We start from the raw sequence: 20,851 nt of genomic DNA, 5'->3' as shown, positions 1-20,851 counted from the left end.
AAAGCACAAACAGGCCCATTGTATGTGCGTATTTTGGGTTTTTGGCAGGAGTTGGAGGGTAATGTTGAGGTCGGTTGGGGAAAGGAACAGAGCTCTCCCGGGGGAACAGGACAGCTAGTTCCCTGCTGTTAGACAAATTCTGATCGCATCCTGGAGGTCACTATGGGAAATGCCAGGCGTAGCTACAGGACTCAGCCTGGGTAGCAAATTGTGGTTTGGAGACATACAAGTGTTTGGTTTACATCACCGCATCACGTGAAATGGGGAGTCAGGGCACGTGGGTTCTAGTCTTAGTGCTACCAGTGATTCCTATGTCACTTAATTGCTCCGTGCCTCGGTTTCCCCCACTGCCTCTCCAGAGGGTTGTTCGTTTGTTCATGCTTGCAAAGCACTCGGAGATGCTGGGGGGTGTATGGACAGTGTTAGACACGTACCCCATGTTGTTACAGCTGTCGTGTGTGAAAAGTTAGCTGGTTTTTGCAACAAAACCTGCCATTACCACGTGTCTCTGTTTTCTTCCTGCATTGATGTTTTAACTTTGCTCTCTCCTGCTTACAGAAGCCTACAACTGGCAGTTGCTGTACAGTGACCCAGCCGAAAGGAAAACCACAGCAATGAGACGCACTAGCAACAGAGAGTGAGTGATGGTAAATAGTAGAACGGCATGAAAAGAACCGGCGCTGCCTCTGAGACCAGCGGTCGCACGGCGTGGCTCCGTAGCAGGGTGCGCGAGACACAGCGCAGACCCTGCGCCAAGAACTGACCCTTGGTAGATGAAGCTGAGGTGTCTGCTCCCCCCTGCATCCCTGCAGTCGTAAGTATTCGCACGGGTTTCTCAGCTCCTTGCAGAGACAGTCCATGCTCTGTGCTCCCCCAGGGAATTTTACCGCTGGTCTTTCTTCTCGGTGTTCTCCTTCATCGAAAGCCGAAGCGGCCTCAGTCTGGGAGGGGGTGGTCCCCTCTGGGCGGCTCACAGACTCCGAGGGGCTAAGGAGGTGTCAGTGGCGCTGGGCGGCTGGAATAAAGATGTTCCATCCTCCGGCTGTGATCTTAAACCTGCGGCTGGCCCCTCGGCCTCCCTCCGCTGCCCAGACTGGGGGGGCCCCCTGTCCGTTGTGGGAGCTGGACTGGAGAAAGCCGGCTGCAGAGACTGTCCCCCCACCTCCATGCTGTGGAGCCCATGACAGAGAGGACGCGACCAGGCAGTGAGGAGCTGGGAACTACCCCGCTTTGCCGGACCAAAGGCCTTATAGAAAAGCCTGATCTGCTCTAGCCGCCCTGCTTGTCTTGAAGCCACATTCGCCAGCCTTCGCGCTCCCTCCCGCCCCGCTGAGGGACTGGTCTGCACGCTCAGGGTGTTGCTGGGACCTGGGCACCTCAGGGCAGGGACAAGCGCGTGTTCTCCAGGCCCCAGAAGTGCCACTGGGCTCCACCTGGAGCCATGGTGACCAGCTGGCCTGGCTCAGGGCCCTCCCAGGGAAGCGGTTAGCCCCATGGGGCAGTCGGGGCACGCTGACCCGGGGGCAGCAATGGGCGTTTCTGCTGTGGGGGGACAGAGCCGGGCTGCGCGTCTCTCCCAGGCGGGGATGGGATAAGCTCAGCAAGCTCTGAAACCAGGCCCACGAGGCGGAGACACAGGAAGGGCCACGCAGGCGCCACGCTGCAGCCGGCCCCTGACCCGCAGAGCCGCGCCTTCCCCCTTCCCTGCCCCAAAGGCCGGGCGTAACGGCTGCAGGCGTCCGGGCTGGCCAGCCAGGGCTGTTACCGGTACTCGTGCGCGCCAGCCCTTTCCTCTCCCTCGCTAGGCCTCCCTTCCGCCTGGCCTCCCTCCCTTCCTCCTTCCGCCTGGCCTCCCTCCCTCCCTCCCTCCTTCCACCTGGCCTCCCTCCCTCCCTCCTTCCGCCTTCCGCCTGCCCTCTCTCCTTCCGCCTTCTGCCTTCCGCCTGCCCTCTCTCCCTCCCTCCTTCCACCTGGCCTCCCTCCCTTCCTCCTTCCGCCTGGCCTCCCTCCCTCCCTCCCTCCTTCCACCTGGCCTTCCTTCCTCCCTCCTTCGCCTTCTGCCTGGCCTCCCTCCCTCCCTCCCTTCCTCCTTCCGCCTGGCCTCCCTCCCTCCCTCCTTCCACCTGGCCTCCCTCCCTCCCTCCTTCCACCTGGCCTCCCTCCCTCCCTCCCTTCCTCCTTCCGCCTGGCCTCCCTCCCTCCCTCCTTCCACCTGGCCTCCCTCCCTCCCTCCTTCCACCTGGCCTCCCTTCCTCCCTCCTTCGCCTTCTGCCTGGCCTCCCTCCCTCCCTCCTTCCACCTGGCCTCCCTCCCTCCCTCCCTCCTTCCACCTGGCCTGCCTGGCCTCCCTCCCTCCCTCCTTCCACCTTCCGCCTGGCCTCCCTCCCTCCCCTTCTGCCTCCCTCCCTCCCTCCTTCCACCTGGCCTCCCTCCCTCCCTCCTTCCACCTTCCGCCTGGCCTCCCTCCCTCCCTCCTTCCACCTGGCCTCCCTCCCTCCCTCCTTCCACCTGGCCTCCCTCCCTCCCTCCTCCCCTTCCTCCCCTCCCTGGCCTCTGCCTGGCCTCCCTCCCTCCCTCCTTCCGCCTGGCCTCCCTCCCTCCCTCCCTCCTTCCACCTGGCCTTCCTTCCTCCCTCCTTCTCCTTCTGCCTGGCCTCCCTCCCTTCCTCCTTCCGCCTGGCCTCCCTCCCTCCCTCCTTCCACCTTCCGCCTGGCCTCCCTCCCTTCCTCCTTCCGCCTTCCGCCTGGCCTCCCTCCCTTCCTCCCTCCTTCCGCCTTCCGCCTGCCCTCCCTCCCTCCCTCCCTCCTTCCACCTGGCCTCCCTCCCTTCCTCCTTCCTCCTTCCGCCTGGCCTCCCTCCCTCCCTCCTTCCGCCTTCCGCCTGGCCTCCCTCCCTCCCTCCTTCCACCTGGCCTCCCTCCCTTCCTCCTCCCTCCTTCCGCCTGGCCTCCCTCCCTCCCTCCTTCCGCCTGGCCTCCCTCCCTCCCTCCTTCCACCTGGCCTCCCTCCCTTCCTCCTCCCTCCTTCCGCCTGGCCTCCCTCCCTTCCTCCTTCCGCCTTCCGCCTGGCCTCCCTTCCTCCCTCCTTCCGCCTTCCGCCTGGCCTCCCTCCCTCCCTCCTTCCGCCTTCCGCCTGGCCTCCCTCCCTCCCTCCCTCCTTCCTTCCGCCTTCCGCCTGCCCTCCCTCCCTCCCTCCTTCCACCTTCCGCCTGCCCTCCCTCCCTCCCTCCTTCCACCTTCCGCCTGGCCTCCCTCCCTCCCTCCCTCCTTCCTTCCGCCTTCCGCCTGCCCTCCCTCCCTCCCTCCTTCCACCTTCCGCCTGGCCTCCCTCCCTCCCTCCTTCCGCCTTCCGCCTGGCCTCCCTCCCTTCCTCCTTCCGCCTTCCGCCTGGCCTCCCTTCCTCCCTCCTTCCGCCTTCCGCCTGGCCTCCCTCCCTCCCTCCTTCCGCCTTCCGCCTGGCCTCCCTCCCTCCCTCCCTCCTTCCTTCCGCCTTCCGCCTGCCCTCCCTCCCTCCCTCCTTCCACCTTCCGCCTGGCCTCCCTCCCTCCCTCCTTCCGCCTTCCGCCTGCCCTCCCTCCCTCCTTCCGCCTTCCGCCTGGCCTCCCTCCCTTCCTCCTTCCGCCTTCCGCCTGGCCTCCCTTCCTCCCTCCTTCCGCCTTCCGCCTGGCCTCCCTCCCTCCCTCCTTCCGCCTTCCGCCTGCCCTCTCTCCCTCCCTCCCTCCTTCCGCCTTCCGCCTGGCCTCCCTCCCTCCCTCCTTCCGCCTTCCGCCTGGCCTCCCTCCCTCCCTCCCTCCTTCCTTCCGCCTTCCGCCTGCCCTCCCTCCCTCCCTCCTTCCACCTTCCGCCTGGCCTCCCTCCCTCCCTCCTTCCGCCTTCCGCCTGCCCTCCCTCCCTCCTTCCGCCTTCCGCCTGGCCTCCCTCCCTTCCTCCTTCCGCCTTCCGCCTGGCCTCCCTTCCTCCCTCCTTCCGCCTTCCGCCTGGCCTCCCTCCCTCCCTCCTTCCGCCTCCCGCCTGGCCTCCCTCCCTCCCTCCCTCCTTCCTTCCGCCTTCCGCCTGCCCTCCCTCCCTCCCTCCTTCCACCTTCCGCCTGGCCTCCCTCCCTCCCTCCTTCCGCCTTCCGCCTGCCCTCCCTCCCTCCTTCCGCCTTCCGCCTGGCCTCCCTCCCTTCCTCCTTCCGCCTTCCGCCTGGCCTCCCTTCCTCCCTCCTTCCGCCTTCCGCCTGGCCTCCCTCCCTCCCTCCTTCCGCCTTCCGCCTGCCCTCTCTCCCTCCCTCCCTCCTTCCTTCCGCCTTCCGCCTGCCCTCTCTCCCTCCCTCCTTCCACCTGGCCTCCCTCCCTCCTTCCCTCCTTCCGCCTGCCCTCCCTCCCTCCCTCTTTCCGCCTGGCCTCCCTCCCTCTTTCTGCCTGGCCTCCCTCCCTCCCCTGGCGAAGCTGCAGGTTGTACAAGGAGCACATGTGCCCCCCACGCGTGCATTGGAGCCCAGCCATCCAGCCTCAGTCACCGTCAGGCAACGTCTCCTCCCTCATGCACCCTGCCCCTTCCCAGCCTGAGTCAGCCCCTCCCCTGTTACCCGGCCCCTTTCCGTGCACCGCCGCCTAACCCTCTGGCTCCTCTCGAATCCGCGGCATCCACCTGCAAAGCAGTGCATGCTGGGAGAAAGCCTGCCTTTGACCCATGCACACGGCTGATGGACGTCAGGTGTCTGAGAGCAGCACCTTGCCCGCGGCATGTGGCCCAGGGCGGCATGCGGGGGCTCGGCAATGAGACTGGCTTGCACTCGGGGCTGGTCTGGGAGCCTAGGGATCGCTGTCAGCCGTGTCTGTTCGCCAGTGAAGTGCCTGTCTGGACAAGGGCCGAATATCCGGGGCCCCCAGCCCAAAGCAGACGGCAGAGAGTGAACCCACATGCCCCCATCGCCCTGCGGTCTGGCGAATGGTGCAGAGGGACCAGAGTGGAACCCCCCAGGAACATGGGTCTGACACACAGGCCAGCAAGGAATCAGCACCCAGCAGGCCGTGGCTGGGGAAACGCAGGCACAGGGGTGACGTGAGAGCTGTCCCTCTGCCTCTCCATCCCTCCGCAGCCTGACGCAGGTATTCACAGCGCACTGCGCACTCCACGCGGTGCTCTAGTCCTGACAGATGGGCTCTCTTCCTCACTCAGCAGGGAAGGGCCTGCCTCTGCTTCCCTTCTCTTGTCTTCGGCCACACAAACGTGGCACAAAACACTCCACGTGTCGCCAGCCCAAGGACAGTGCTGAAGGCACACAAGCCAGGCAGTGGGTACCTGGGGCCGGGGGCTCACAGCCGGAGCTGGGTGAACGGCTGAGGTTTCAGTCTGGCGGCCACGCCAAGAATCCCTGTGAGAAAAAGTGTCCGATCAACTCGAAATGAACGGTTTTGAATTTGAGGAGACTGTGCTCTTTTTCCTGTCACTTCTCCTGCAATCGGCACAGGTACGAGAAAAAAGATGAGGGTCCCCTGCAGTGTTTTGTGTTCCTGCAGTTAATACAATTGGGCTACGTCTAGACGGGCATGATTTTCCGCAAATGCTTTTAACGGAAAACTTTTCCGTTAAAAGCATTTGCAGAAAAGAGCATCTAGATTGGCACGGATGCTTTTCTGCAAAAGTGCTTTTCTGCAAAAGCATCTGTGGCCAATCTAGACGTGCTTTTGCGCAAAACAAATCTGAGCTGTCTACACTGGCCCTTTTGCATAAAAGCTTTGCACAAAAGGAACTTTTGCCTGAATGGGAGCAGCATAGTATTTCCGCAAGAAGCTCTGATTTTGTACCTTACAGAGTCAGTGCTCTTGCGGAAACTCAAGCAGCCAGTGTAGACAGCTGGCACGTTTTTCCGCATGCATCTCCCTGAAGCAGCCAGCACGTCCCTCTGGCTCCACACACTGCCTCCTCCCTCAGTGCTGATTCTGCAGCTCCCATTGGCTGGGAACTACAGCCAATAGGAGCTGTAGGGGTGGCGCCAGCAGGCAGGGGTGGCACATGGAGCTGCCTGGCTGCCCTAGAGCCTAGAAGTTGGACATGTCAGTCGCTTCCAGGAGCTGCCTGAGGAAAGCCACCCAGAGCCAGTAGCCCTCCGTCACCCTAGCCCCCTGCCCCAGCCTGGGCAAAGTGAGAAAGTGAGGGCGGGACAGAACTGGGCGGTGGCGTGAGCAGGAGGCGGGGCCTTGGAAAAGGGGTGGGGCAAAGGTGTTTGGGTCAGTGCGATTGGCCGGTCGACAGCCCTTCTCTGGGGTTCTGTGAGCACCATGGGCCGTGGCGCTCCGCGGGCTCCCCACCCTGCACACCGCGAGTTCTGCGGGCTGCTTTGGGCAGGGCAGGCGCTCGGCCCATTCGCTCTTTCTCCTCCCTCTCCCCCACGTCTTCCTCCCCAGCGGGGCTCCGGACTGCCGCATGTTTTACAGGGGGGAGGATCCAGGGAGTGGGAGCCTCCCTGCCTCCAACGCTGGGCCTGGAACTTGATTTCCCCCACTAGCTGCAGCAGAGGCTCTCGGGCTTCCACGAGGGCAGGAGGTTGCTCCAACGTCTTGGACAGTGAACGTTCCTCCGTCGCTTCCTGTGGGAAGCCCAGCGCAGCTCGCGAGGCCCTGGGAGTGGGCGGGGGAAGGCCGAGCGGACATAGGAATCCGCTGCCAAGGAGCTTTTATTGAAATCTTGGCAAGAAGAAAAGATCAAATAAAAACATGTTAAAATTAGCCTGTGTCAGGCAGGGGATAAAGTTTCCCAAAGCCTTGCAGAGACAGCCTTGCAGACCTCGAATCCGAACCATCTGCTTCCAGACGGGGCCTCGCCGCAGGCAGCTTGCTCCAGGCACAGCGAGGCCGCAAGCGAGCACGGGGCTCAGCGCCGCACGCTGAACGGAGCCCACATCAGAGATGCCCTCTGGTCCCCGACCAAACCCTGCAGGGGCTGTAATTATGCAGCCTGGCCTCACCGCGCTGCTTGTTTACTTCCCTTTGCGACGTCCTGTGGGCAGCCTCCTGAAGCCAAGCAGGGCGGGGCTTGGTCAGGAGACTTCCAAGGAACAGCTAGGCCAGGGCTACTCAACTGTGGAAGCCCCGGGGGCCACAGTGATACTCAGCACAGGCCGAGGGCCACGTGGTTGCTTCTACGTGCAAACAGCTTTTCAGCCTGATGGGCATGAATACAAAGCACGTCCCACAATGCCCCGGCGCTCCCGGCACCTCCTCCCTGGGAGCTAGAAACACCGACACCCGGTACCCATGTGTTCCAGCCGGCCCGTCCGCTTGCGTCTTGCAGTGCTCACCCGCCGGGGCGACACCTCGCCGCTGTGGGGCGTGCGCCCAGTGGAGGCCGTGTTCAAAGGATCCCACCTGCGTGTTGACCCCACACCGCACCGTGGGTCGCACACACACGGGCCGCGTGTTCAGTAGCCCTGATCTAGGCCCTGTTACCGATGGGGGGTCTGAGTCTGCCCCAGCCCCCTGCTGCTTGGAGGGCTCGTCCTTAGGAGGGGAGACAAGCCACAGGCCTTGACTGCCGGGTTGCCGTTCAAGCTCCTAAGGCCTGTATTGGCGGAGTAGGAGTTTGAACTCCCAACCCCTGGCTCGTTTCCAACTCGGTTCATTCCATTCCGCCTCCCGCGGTCCCCGCGGCGGGGTCTGCTGGGCGCAGGACTCCTTCCCTTCCCGCTCCATGCCTCAAAATGGCGCCACCGCGGCCTGAGGGATCTCTCTCCCTCGCGTGCCAAATGCCGGGGCACCTTTCTTGAGGCCGGCGAGAGAGGAACCATGAAAGGGGGTGATGCCCTGGCTTTGGCGTGCCCGGCCCGTGCCCTCAGCGAGCCTCCCTCAGTTACAGCCTGCCCCACGGCCACCCTCAACGTGGGGGAAGTGGGTTGGGAAGGGAGGACAACGAAAGACCCACAGCCGCTCCCGAGCCTCTCAGGGCGTCGGTGAATCGCAGCACCCGGGCACGTCTCCCTGAAGGAGCAGCCCCGTCCCTTCTCCTGGCTGGGCCCAGCCCACTCGGGCTCCTCCTCATCGGTACGTGACGTGACACCCCGGCAGGGCCGGATGCTCCCGGTGCACGTCAAAGCTCCACGCAGGCCGGAATCCACCATCTTCAACCAGCCGGCGAGATTGAGGGGGGTGGGGGGGCTTCCAACGAGGGGAATGTTTGCAGCGGGTCCAGCATAAACATTTACTTTAGCGTTTGCTGCTGAGCGGAGGGGGAGGACAGAGGCGCGCAGCTGCTGGGGCGGGGGGCAGGCGCACTCACTGGAGAGGAATGCAACACAATGCAAGCCGAACAGCTCACCATGTTGCCCTCTCGCAGGCCCCGTTAGCCTCCCCGGCTCCCCCACCCCCATTCCATGGCGGCAGTGCCCCAGGCACCCTTCCCCCGGGACTGCCAACGCAAGGTGTGTGGCTGCCGTGGGCTTTTGCCCAGTCCTAGGGGTCCCATTCACAACCCTCCCTTCCCCCGCGCACACACCTGCTGGCCAGCGCGGGCAGAGGACTAGGACTAAAGGGTAGCTGAGAAGTGCGCACCAGCCGCTGAGCCAGGGCCTGGCCAGCCCCGCCTCACAGTCAGCAAATCGTGGGCCCCTTGTGGCCCTCCCCCGCCCCCTCACCTCTCTGCACCTCAGGGCCAGACTGCAGCAGGGGTCAGCGTGGGACCCTGCTTGCGCCTTTCCGCCCCATGGCCTGCTTCCCCAGCCTGCTCCTCTGCGCCCAGCACCCCAGGGAGACTCGGTTCCTGGCTCTGTCCCTCCGAACTGGCGCTGGGAAAGAACGGAGCGCCCCTTGCTGTCCAGGCCATGGCCACGCCAAGAGGGGAGCCTGTCCTGGGGTGCTGGGCGGGTGGCCAGTGCAGCAGAAAAGGGGGTTGGGTTTGCCCCACGCTGGGACGTGGCTGGGTAGGCGTGGACACGGTGGTGGGCAGGAGCAAACCTGAGACTTCCTGCACTAAAACCTAGAGCCCTGTGGATACAAAATTGGTGCCCACACTTATAAAAATGATCCACAGACATCCCTGTCCACGGACGTGGCTACCCGCCGAGAGCAGCATCCACAGCAGTGAGCTGCGGGTACCCGCCAACATGAAGTAGCCCTCAGCGGACTTGCACTCGGCACAGGCCAGCCGGAGCGGGGGCAGGGGAGAGGGGCTAGAACACATGAGGGGCCAAAGGCGTAGGCCAGGCGTGTCTGTAGGATCAGGCTGCCCAGACAGGATGTACCCTCAGGAGCCCGGGGGGATTATGGGATCTGGAAGGGCAGCGTCATGGGTATGGTGGCAGATTCCTAGGAAACACGTGGGGCGTGGCAAGGAAACAGCCCTGGGAGGGGGGGATTGGTTGGCACTTGGCACCAAGGGGGACACCGCAGGGATGCTCTGATTCTGCCCCAACCCCTCAGCCTGGCAGCAGGGGGCCTGTCCCCGAGTGTAACCCACACGCCTGCTAGAGGCTCATGCTCTAAGATCGGGGTTCGAGTCCACCTGTCGGCCTGACGAGGGCGCAGGGCAGCGAGGAAGGATGGCTATGCACGGCCCTCCATCCAGCATGTGTAGTGCACATCCACACATGCCTTAGTGCACAAAACAAAATTTATTCTGCACATGGAAAGAAAAATTCGAGGGAACATCAGGGTAGGGGCTGCAGGAGAGGGAAGTTGGGGAGAAGCCCTGGCAAAGCAACCCCCCCAGGCCAGCTGGGCCCCTGTTTGTTGCATCCCTGGGCAGACAGTTGCCGGTTACGGGCCCGATCCGGATCCTGGAGGCACTTGCACAGGCGGGAAACCTCTCCGGCGGGAGCTCAAGGGGACGGAGCGGGGGCTGCGAGCAGGGGCTTGCAGGAGCGGGCCCGGGGGCCCCCGGCCCGGATCTCAAAGCGCGGCACAGGCGCCAGCAGCCCGCCCAGCCCCCGCCAAAGGGGCTCTCCGGCCGGGGCGCCGCCCCCAAGTGCCCCGGCGCCAGGGGAGGGAGCGGCCCGGCCCACGCCGCGGGGCTGGCTCGGGGACGCCCGGCCGGCCGGAGCTGCGCGCGGAGCGCAGAGGCTGGGCCGGGCAGGGCGCTGCGCCCCGGCCATGCCGTTCTACCGGCGCACGGTGCAGCCCCGCCGCCTGTGCCCGCGCCGCGCCGCGCTGCCGCTGGCCGAGCTGCGGGACGTCTGCAGCCTCGCCTCGCTCACGCTGCTCCGCCAGCTCGCCGACCTGAGCGGCCACGCGCTGGCGCTGCTCGGAGAGATCGAGGGGCACCTGCTGGCGCTGGGCCGCCGCGCCGCCCGGCTGCGCCACCGCATGAGCCGCCTGCAGGGGCTGCTGCGCGGGCGCCCTGCCCCGCCTGCGCCAGGTAAGAGACCGGGACGCCGCGGGCGGCAGCGGGGCCCTTTCAGGCCAACTTCCCGAGCCCCCTGCCCCTTCCAGCCGGGCTCGGGTCTCGCCCTGCGCCCCTCGCAGCGGGACCTGCCAAGCAGCCGGTGCCCGCCCTGGCGCAGGTTCTGGGGGCGCCTGGGTCCCAAGGGATGGGGCTGCGTGCGGCAGGGCAGGGCTAGCAGCTAGCTGTCATTTCTCCCGCAGGCCCAGTGCCCTGGGGTGGCACCCAGCCCTTGGCCGGGCTGCCTGGGCAGCCGGGGACCGGGCTGGTCCTACTCCGCCCCAGTCTCTGCTGGAGCAAAGCTGCCAGGCTCTGTTGGCTGGAGGGGGGGGGGGGTTTCTTGGCTTTGAATTGTAAAAGGATCAATGTGAACAGAACAATGCTGGTGTGATGGCCCGGCCGGGGCTGCTCTCAAAGTGCCCCGGCCGGGACTGGCTTCAGGGTTATTTCTGCGATGTAGCCAGCGACCCTGCAGGGGTCCTTGAAGTGCCTGTCTGTGTGTCTGTCCTAAAGTGTCGCCTGTCGTAGTCCCTGAGCACCTTCCGTGTCGCGTCTGTAGCAATAGCAAAGTCTCCAGCGGGCCCAGGCGTGTCTCGGACCCTTCCCCTTTCCGCAGGGGCATCTCTGTGGGCCGGGTGCGGGGCTGGTTTGCAAGTGTGGATGGGCAGGAGGTGGCAGGGTTGGAGGTGACAAAGTTCTCCATGGTGCATGTGGGACCCTCAGGGCCCCCTCCCCCCGGACCGACATGGCCGGAGCATGCAGGCTTTGCGCTAGTGAAATCCCAGTTTGGTGACGGGGCTCTGGGGTATCCTGGCCCATGCAGTCCGGCAAGGCCGCTGGGCTGCAAGCAGCGGGTATGGCTCTGCCAGTGCTTCACTGTTAGTGGGGGGAGGGGGCAAACACCCAGACCCGCTTTCCCCCGCAGCCCTGTGTGGCCGAGAGATTGGCAGGACCCCGCCGCTGATCCCCCGGAGGGGCAGGGCTTGCGAAGCCTTGTGTGCTCCTTCCCGCTGGAGGCTGTGGGCCTGGGCACAGGTGGATGCTCCGCTCACACTTGGCGCCTGCCTCTCATGCGGGCACCTGGCCGTCGTCCCATCTCCGCAGGCGGCGGATCCGCTCACACGACCCTTCTGGCTGGCGGCGAGGCTTGCACCCGCCCATCCCCCCCGCCTTTACGTGACGTGACGTGTCGCTGGAGGAGGGAGGCGCACGGGCTTTCCAGCGCTGGCCGGTGTCCCTCCTGCCCTGGCAACACGTCCCGGGCAGCTCTCGCCCAGGGCAGGAGCAAGGCATCGCAGGGTGGGCTGAGAACAGCGCGGCAGCCACAGGCGCAATCCTGCCTCTCCCAACAGTTGCCCAAACCCTGGGCATTTCCCAGACCACTGGCCCTGCGATGGGAGTACGCGTGGGAATGGGTAACCGGTTAACTGGTAACCCTCACCTGTTACTAGTTCCGGTTAACCAGTGGGCCCTGGAGCAGCTTCCCACCCGTTCTGGCAGCACCCAGCCCTGCAGGGCCCATCGCAGGCAGGGCTGCTCCGACGGACCAACCGGAGAAACCCCTGTCCGTGGCAGAGGGGCTGCTCCGGCCCCCCCTTTAATTGGTTAACTTGTGGTTAACTGATTAAACAGGATTTGACATCCCTACCGGGGGGCGCCTTAGATCACAGCATCCCCCCGAGGTGTGTGCTGTAGCTGGGAGCCTTCCTGCTGTGCTGGACACCCATGCCGCCTGCCCAGCCGGGCACAGTGTAACACCGGGGTGGGTTTTGTGGGGCTGGTAGCTTCTCGCATTCCCCCAGGGCCCTGGTGCGGGGGACGTGGAGGTAAACCTCTCCCACAGGGATCTAAATCTTCTTTAAAGACTCCCGAAAGAGGCGTCCCTCGTTAGCCATTCAGCCGTTAGCTAACGACTCTCTTCTGCCGAGGAGCGAGTTTTGCTGGCCTTGTGCTGCGGCGTAAAGCGACAAGCTGCCCCACACGCTCTGCTCGGCGCCAGCGTCTCTGCGTTTGCAGGCTCGTGTTTCCCGTGGCAGATGCTGAGCTGTGGCGGAGATGGGCAGCGGGGGTTGAACGACGCCCCTGTGAGAAGTGCTTGTAAAGGCCCGTTTGCAAATACGTCTCCCGACCGTGCCGAGCGCTTCCCGCGGCAGACTCCGCGCTGTCGCCAGGCCCTTGGCAGAGCACAGGCAGCTTGTGTTCCGCATTCTCTCGCGTGCGCCGTTTGTTGCTCGGTCGGAGCCCGGGGCAGCTGCTGCCAGGATCCTGCAGCTTGTTTCCTGTATGCAGAGCAAGCCCAAGTGTTCGGACTCAGGCCTGTGGGGAGCGCTGCTGCTGCGGACGCTCGTGTGCTAATTACAAAAAGCTGCCAGGGCACGCGGAGAGAGCAGCCAAGGATCCTGCATGGAGGGGGCTGGTGGGGGCGCTGAGAGCCACTGAACCGACCGGTAGCCCTGTGTGTAATGCAAGCCGCTTCCAGCCAGGGGGTGCGGTGCCCCCCAACTCCTCGCGCCCAGGCCGGCTTCCCGGGTGCACGCTCTGGGGCAGAGAATGGCTAACGGGGAGGCCAGAGGGGCTCTCAGGACCATCTGCTCAGAGAATTCCACTGAGTTTTTCTTGCCTCTGAACTGTGATAGGTTGCGTTTAATTCCAGCCCAGCCGGGAGGCCGAGCAGAGAGCATCGTGGGGGTTGAGCAGCGTCGGCGGGAGCCCAAAAGAGTCTTTTGCAACGTCTCTGTCTAGCCCAGGGTGGGCAGGGGGAGGGGCAGTGCCACACAGGAGAGCTGCCTGGCGAGAGGGGGAGGGTGCACAGGGCCTGGGGAGGCCGGAGCAGGGACGCAGGCAGGGCTGTGGGACAGGCGGAGGGCCGAGGAGGAGAGGCGGCAGCTGCACGTGCGTGGCTCTGCCCCTCGCTAGGTCGCGGGGTGACTCTCCTGCTGCCGCCGGGGCGGACGGTGGTGGATCTGTGGCTGTGCGGCCCGGGATTGGCTCTGGGCACCGCACTTGGCGTTCCAGTCGGCGCCATGTCGGCCCCGCTCCAGCGCAGAATTGCCCAGCACGTCCGTCACAAAGCCAAGCCGCTTGCAACGTTCCTGTCTCTGTGCGCGCGTGTGTGTTCATGTGTGCGTGTGCGTGTATGTGCGTGTGCATGTATGTGCATGTATGTGCGTGTGCGTGATCTTGTGCACTCGGACGGTCACGCTGTAGCCACGACCAGCTCGCTTGACACTACCTGTGTCCTGCCAGGACTTGGGGACTGACTGTTTCTCCTGCGTGGGGCTGCTCCTGGGATGACCCAGGCCGTTATCAGCTGGAGACAGGCTCAGCGCAGTGCTTCTGGGGCAGATGAAGTTGCTGGCTTTGATCTAGGGATGTTAAATTGCAGTTAATTGGCTAGTCGAGTAGTCGATGGAATTTCCATCGACTCCTTGATAAGCACTTCCTCATTCTTCCTTGGAAGTGTTCAAGAGCCCCCGCTGGGCCCCCGCTGGGGCTCTTGTACATTTCCAAGGAGGAATGCAGAATTCCGCGGGCAGCCCGGGGCCAGCGGGAAGTCCCTGACTCGGGCTGCAGGGGGTGCCTGCTTTGAAATGTACAAGAGTCCCCAGCGGGGGCTCTTGTGCATTTCAAAGACATGCAGCCCGGGGTCAGTGGGGGACTCAGAGTCGTCCGCTGACCCTGGGCTCCACGGCTGCCCCTTTGAAATGCAGAGGCGGCGTTTCAAAGGGGCAGCCGCCACACAGCTGACCCCCACTCACTGTGCGGCACTGCTTCTTTGAAGCACCCCTCCCCGCCCTTTGCTGCCTCTATCTCGTATTGACAGCAAGCGGGGCGATGGGATGGGGGAGTTGACTAGTTGACAGACTGTCTGATAAATGCTTATCGGATAGTCGACTAGTCCTTAACGTCCCTAAGGCCCTCGGGCCGGGGACCTGCCCAGCAGAGCTGCCTCCATGCCCACGCCCTGCTGTGAGTGGCAGAGGCGGGTGAAGTCGGTCCCTTTTGGCAGGGGCAGGATCTGCAGACAGAGAGCTCTCTGCCAGGGTCTCTTCCCTTGGTGTTCCCAGCCCCCAGGGTCCGAACTAGCCTGAGTCTGTCGGCCTGGTGGGCTCGCTGCCCAACCCATCTGTTTGAGCCAGCAGGGAGGCTGGGTTTGGGGAGAGGCGGCGCGGGGGGCTGGGGAGCAGGGAGGAGAATGCTGCTCCTTCGCAGGGTGCACGCTGTCACTCCTGCCGGGGGTGGGTGGGGTTTAGTCGTGTGTCGGGGCCCAGGGCGTCAGATCGGGCCCAAGGGTGGAGTTTGTTTTGGAACAAACGTGCAATGCACAAGCCCTGTGCACGGAGCGAGTATGATGTCATCGGCCGATGCCGTGGGCCAGGCAGCTGCTATGCTTTGGGGTGGGGATAGTGTCGGGTGTGTGCAGATGTGCACTGATTGCTTGCTTATGGCTGACGGTCAAGAGAGATGATAGATCTGAACTGAGCCAGTCTCCTGGCCTTTGTGACTAACCCTGCCTCAGCCGGTTCAAACAGGAAGGGTCCAAGTCACGGCGCATTCCTCAATCCCGTTAGCAGCTTCTAAACCCTCCGTCACTTTCCCCACGAAGGCTCCTTGCTCTGGTACTTCACTCCCCCGGTCAATTTCTCTGGCTGCTCCTTGTCAAGCTGACGTGACCGGTTCCTACCCTCGGGAAGCGCTGTGGGGTGTGTGGCCCTATGCCCCACGAAGGTAGCACTGAAATCACAGCCGCCCTCCCGTGCTCTTTATTTCAGTACAAACCCTCCCGCGTGAAAACATTTCAATTGCCCTTGGCTTGGGCTGCTCTGGTTTCGTGAAGCCCAGGTGTTGGTATCTGTCTGCTGGAGGCTTCCCAGCGAGCGGGAAGGCCGGCTGTAACTCAGCTAGCATCCCAGTAGGGACAGGGGAGAGCTCCAGCCTGTCCAGAAACACTGTACGAAAACCGGAGTTGCTGCCTGCAAGTTGCCTGAATTAGTCCCAAGCCCACGGGCCGAGGGGTGTGTTTTCATTGCAAAACCTCCATCTTCAGAACGTGCCTATCCGATAAGGCGTTTTCTTGGCGCTCTCTAGGAAGCAGGCGCCTGGAAGGAAAACACCCCTGACTAGCCCCAACTAACGGGCGTTTGATGTGACCTTTGTTCCCTGCACCGCGAGCCACTGAGGGCTTTGTGCGCAGCACCAGCGATGGAAACGGCCGGCCGCCGTGTGCACCGCTGCCCTGTCCGCGCACTGCTCCCACTTGGGAAGCGGAGTCAGTAGCTCGCTCTGTGCCCTGTGTCCTGCGTGGCCCGGGCGGGGGCGGGGGAGCGCTGTGTGAGCTGCTGATGGGCAGCTGTTGGGAACGACGTCCTCCGTGCACAGCATAGGTACAACCCGCTGAGCTTCCTGGCCACGCGCCCAGCCCATGCGCACTCCCACTCGCTTGCTCCAAGAGAGACGGGAGTTCCTACGGCGTGCCCTGCCTGCGCTCGGTTCCACGCACCCGCAGGCATTGGCTCCACGTCTAGCGTCTGGGGGACTCTCCAGAGGTCTCGAGTGGTCGGTCTTAGTCACGTCCTCCGGCTCAGCTGGTCCCGCCGCGGGATCCTTGGAGGTTTGTGTGCAGCTTGCGGGGGGGGGGGGTCTCTCCAGACGCTGCAGGACTCCACTGTAAAACAATCCCCACGTCCTGCTGAACAGCAGCCTGTTTATCGGCCGGCAGAGATTTAACCTGGGCAGGTTCATGCTGAATTTTGTCTGATTTGCGTCCCCCAAAGATACTTTCCTCGGTGTCCGCTGGGCTCTTTGGGCTTCTCGGGGTCCTTCTCAGAATTCGCTTTCCCTTGTGACGGCGCGTCGGGGAGCCCCCGGCCCTGCACCCCACCTGCAGCCAGAGGGGACTCTCCGCCGGCTAGTAGAGTAGGAGGTTTCATTGGTCCTCAGGGACACGGCGCAGCGCGGGAGGGATGTCGGCACCGGAGCCAGGGCAGAGCCTGAGTCCTCTCGGGGGCAAGGGGCTCCACTCCCGTCCTTGGTCCCCAACCTGGTGGGGCTGCACGTGCGCCGGGCGCCTGGGCCGGCCTTGGGCCAGCCCTGCTCTGCTCAGTAGGCGGGTGCACATACATGCCCCGGCGGGCACCATGGCACCCACGGGCACCGCGTTGGGGACCACTGGTCTAAAACATCCCCCCTCCCCTAGTCCAGCCAAGACTGACTCAACTCCGGGGCCCTGCCCCCCGCCTGGTGGCCATCCCCACCTGTCTTCTGCTGTCTCTCCCTCCGGAAACAGCCGTGCTGTCTGCTCAGGCTGGGCCTTCTGCGTCTGGGCCAATCCACGTGTGAAGTGACTGAGCAACGCAGCCAGAGCCGAGCCAGCGAGACCCCCAGCAAACACTGTGCCAGCTTCCCCCAGCGGGGGGCTGAGGGCAGGCAGCGGCTGGCAGAGAGGAAGGGCAATCCAGGGCAGCGGTGCTCAGCCTGCAGGTCAGGGCCCTGGCTTAACGGGGTCACCTGGGCTGGCAATAGACTTGCTCGGCCCAAGGGGGTCAGCTGTGGGGGGCTGAGCTCAGGTTACAGGCCCCTTGGGTCTTGGCTTTGGCTCCAGCCTGAGGCAGTTCTGGTTTCTCATTTCTGTGTTCTCAGTGTGTTTCCCGAACAGAAAGCTCAAATACTGGACTGTCCGGTTCCAAAGCGGACCCCTGGCACCTTCGCCTACCTAGTGCCCCGCACTGCATTTAAAAAAAACCTGATTTCTTTGATTTAAATTGGATTTTTAACTCATCAATAAAATATTAAATTTCCCATTTAAAAATAACAGTAACAAGTACATGTCATCACTCACATGCTACCCCTACAGGTACAGTCTCAGAAGGCTGTAGTCTGCCGGCCTAGCCACCAGCTCTTGCCTCCTGAAAGATCTGGGCTTTCCGTGTCTGTTTCTCAGCATGCTGTGAAGACCAAGACGTTCACAAGGTTAAGAAAAGAGCTAGATGGATTCACGGAGGTTGGGTCCATCAGTGGCTACGAGCCAGGCTGGGCAGGGCGGGTGTCCCTGGCCTCTGTTTGTCGGGGCTGGGAATGGGCGACGGGAGGGATCGTGCGATGATTCCCTGCTCCGGTCATTCCCTCTGGGCGCCTGGCATTGGCTCTGTGGGCAGACAAGACACTGGGGTGGATGGACCTTTGGTCTGCCCCAGTGTGGCCGCTCTGATGTTCAGACTAAACAGTAACATGCAGACAGGCACATGCTGGATGCGATTGTTTTTGTTCTGTGCTTATGTGGTGGTGGAGCTGGGCCAAGCACGGCAGGGGAGCTCGTTAAAGCGTTGCCTTAAGGCAGAGATGATATCTAGGAAAGGACGGGGCAGCGTAGAAAGGAACAGTGGCGTGCACTGGAAAGGAAGAGGGGAGCCATTATTCAGCATGCACACAGCTGCCTCTATTCCTCTCCCCCGGCTCTGGGAATAGTGTGAAGAAATTGGTTCCTTGGGTGAAACAGAAGACGGTGTCGAGGTGCAAGAGTGAAACCCCAGAAGGAAAACTGCCCCTTGGAAGGGCAAGACAGTGGCAAAGGCTGAGCGGATCCACTGGTTAGCGCTGTAACTAGTTCACTTGGCAGCGCATCCGTCTTCGAGACCCTCTCTCGGCTTGTAGCATAAGTGTGGTTCCCCGGCTGTTTGCGGGCTTGGATGCAGTTTAGCTAATCCTATGGCTTGTTTAATTAGTTAACTCGGGTTGGAATCTGTCACTCACTCCCGCACGCAGCACGGAAAGCTGCAGTGAGAGAAATCTAGTGGCCAGTTGCCAGAGTGTCGTTTTCTATATTACATAATACAGGCCCCTTAGTTTGGAACGTCATGGCCAGACATCTAGTCCCTGCTGGACTTCAGCAACACTCAGCTTTTCCAAGGGACCCTGTTCTCAAAAATCAGAAGGGCAGGGACTTCCGTGGGGCGTAGTCCAGAATGACGTGCCCTCTGAGCACAGGCAATCTTACCTTTTTTGGTAATTGTTTACATCGATTTTTTTGGTGTGAGATTTAAACTGTGATTTAAATCGCCTTGGTTGAAATCAGACTACCCCGCCATGGTGGGCCATGGATACTATTGTAACTTGGGGGGGGGGGGGAAGATGGCTGCATTAGGGCTGCTAAGTAATGTCATTTAATTCATTGCTAAGTAATTTTATCACAAAGATTGCTCCCCATGTGCAGTGCAGAGCAATAGCCAGGGCCAGCCCGGAATATCAGTGTCTCTTAGTGCCACTGCAGGACGTGACTTTCTCACTTTTAGTCACAAAGGCTCTTGCCAGGCCATCAGGGACATTGCAATCAAACCAAGCGGAATAAACAGCTATTATCTAGGGCTACTTTATATTGAGGAGAAGAATGACAATTGAGAGTAGAGGAAGCCCGAACACATGCCATAAAGCAGGGGCATGTCCGGTACCATCTTGGCTGCCTGTCTGTCTCTAACGGCTCTCAGCAGAGATCCAGCCTTGGAGACTGGATCTGCCCTGATAGGAGCGCTCTTCTCTATGCTTTTTACTCTTTCACTTTGCGCAACGACTGGTGTCACCCAGGAAATTAACCAGCAGCAAATTTAAAACCAGACAAAGGAAGTATTTCTTCACACAACACACTGTTAACCTGTGGAACTCCTTGCCAGAGGATATTGGGAAGGCCAAAACTATAACAGTGTTAAAAAAATGAACTAGATAAGTTCATGCAGGATGAGTCCATCAATGGCTGTTAGCCGAGATGGGCAGGAATGCTATACCATGCTGTGAGTGTCCCTTGCCTCTGTTTGCCAGCTATAACATTTCCCACTCATAAAGTTTCTTCTTCTTCAAGAAAACACAGAGAGAGCGCGAGAGAGCATTGTAGCATATCCTGACCTCACTGCATCCTTGGCATCCAGGCTTCTTCCCTTCTCGGTTAATGCTATAGACTACACGCATTTCCCTCCCTGCCCTTTGCCAGTACATTTTTTAGCAGGCAGGCAGGCAGCCTGGCTCAGTCCTGGCTTGTAAAGAGTCCGGGAGCTCAGACCCGCCCTAGACAGGGGCTGCTGCCATTCTGCACTGCTGCCTCTTTATCAGAGGCAGCAGCGCAGGGCGACAGGCAGCTGGTCCGGAAGGGGAGCTGGTTTTTAAACTCCAGCACGGGGGGGCAGGGGGCTCCTTGGGGGTGAGGCCAGAGCGCACTGGCTGCCGGCTCCACCCTTGGGGACTATCGAATAGTCGAGTAACCAACAAGAATTCATGAGGTTACTCGACTATTCAATTAACCGATATCTGACAGCTCTAGTCTGGGCAGTGCAGGGGCAGGGGCAGGGGCAGGGGCAGGGACTGGGCAGTGCCAGAGATGGGAGATGCTCACTGCATCTTGCCTGGCTCCCTGCTGCCTGTTAGCTGGTCACAGACAGTGCAGCAGTCCTGCAGCTGGCCGTTAACTGCGGGGCCAGAGATCCCTGCAGCACTGGCTTTCTACGCCCCCCCCGCCCCCCCGCAGCTCTCTGACCCCGCTCCACAGCCCCATGCTGCTCTCTGACACCACCAGGCACGGGGGCTGGATGCGTCCCTACCCCGGGTCCAGGAGACGCGCCGTGGAGGGGCGGGGCAGGGAGTCTGGGGCAGGTGCTGAGGGCGAGGGCGCGCCGTGGAGGGTCGGGGCAGGCGCTGAGGGAGGGGGCGCGCTGTGGAAGGTCGGGGCAGGGGGTCCGGGGCAGGCGCTGAGGGCGAGGGCGCGCCGTGGGGATAGGGCAGGGGGTCCGGGGCGGGCGCTGAGGGAGGGGGCGCACCGTGGGGATAGGGCAGGGGGTCCGGGACGGGCGCTGAGGGAGGGGGCGCACCGTGGGGATAGGGCAGGGGGTCCGGGGCGGGCGCTGAGGGAGGGGGCGCACCGTGGGGATAGGGCAGGGGGTCCGGGACGGGCGCTGAGGGAGGGGGCGCACCGTGGGGATAGGGCAGGGGGTCCGGGGCGGGCGCTGAGGGAGGGGGCGCACCGTGGGGATAGGGCAGGGGGTCCGGGACGGGCGCTGAGGGAGGGGGCGCGCCGTGGGGATAGGGCAGGGGGTCCGGGGTGGGCGCTGAGGGAGGGGGCGCGCCGTGGGGATAGGGCAGGGGGTCCGGGGCGGGCGCTGAGGGAGGGGGCGCGCCGTGGGGATAGGGCAGGGAGTCCGGGGCGGGCGCTGAGGGAGGGGGCGCGCCGTGGGGATAGGGCAGGGGGTCCGGGGCGGGTGCTGAGGGAGGGGGCGCGCCGTGGGGATAGGGCAGGGGGTCCGGGGCGGGCGCTGAGGGCGAGGGCGCGCCATGGGGATAGGGCAGGGGGTCCGGGGCGGGTGCTGAGGGAGGGGGCGCGCCGTGGGGATAGGGCAGGGGGTCCGGGGCGGGCGCTGAGGGCGAGGGCGCGCCATGGGGATAGGGCAGGGGGTCCGGGGCGGGCGCTGAGGGCGAGGGCGCGCCGTGGGGATAGGGCAGGGGGTCCGGGGCGGGCGCTGA

At 63.1% G+C, this 20,851-nt stretch overlaps 1 protein-coding gene across 3 annotated transcripts in view; it reads left to right on the top strand.

The window, feature by feature from the left end:
- Positions 1-9,973: 9,973 nt before the first annotated feature.
- Positions 9,974-20,851, top strand: part of NHSL2 (NHS like 2) — an 87,673-nt gene continuing 76,795 nt past the window's right edge. For 2 of the 3 annotated variants that reach the window (XM_089781686.1, XM_075896593.2), the window contains exon 1: positions 9,975-10,330. In XM_089781686.1, coding sequence (XP_089637812.1) covers positions 10,066-10,330 — 265 coding nt within the window. In that variant the 5' untranslated portion in view covers positions 9,975-10,065. Of the gene's footprint in view, positions 10,331-20,851 lie in introns of all 3 variants that reach the window. The other variant, XM_075896594.2, reaches the window with a different exon arrangement.

This window comes from Pelodiscus sinensis, chromosome 13 (assembly GCF_052426305.1).
Source record: "Pelodiscus sinensis isolate ZL-2025 chromosome 13, ASM5242630v1, whole genome shotgun sequence".
Classification (NCBI taxonomy): Eukaryota; Metazoa; Chordata; order Testudines; family Trionychidae; genus Pelodiscus; species Pelodiscus sinensis.
The sequence above is the reverse complement of the archived record's forward strand: the minus strand, read 5'-3'. Positions and strand labels throughout refer to the sequence as shown.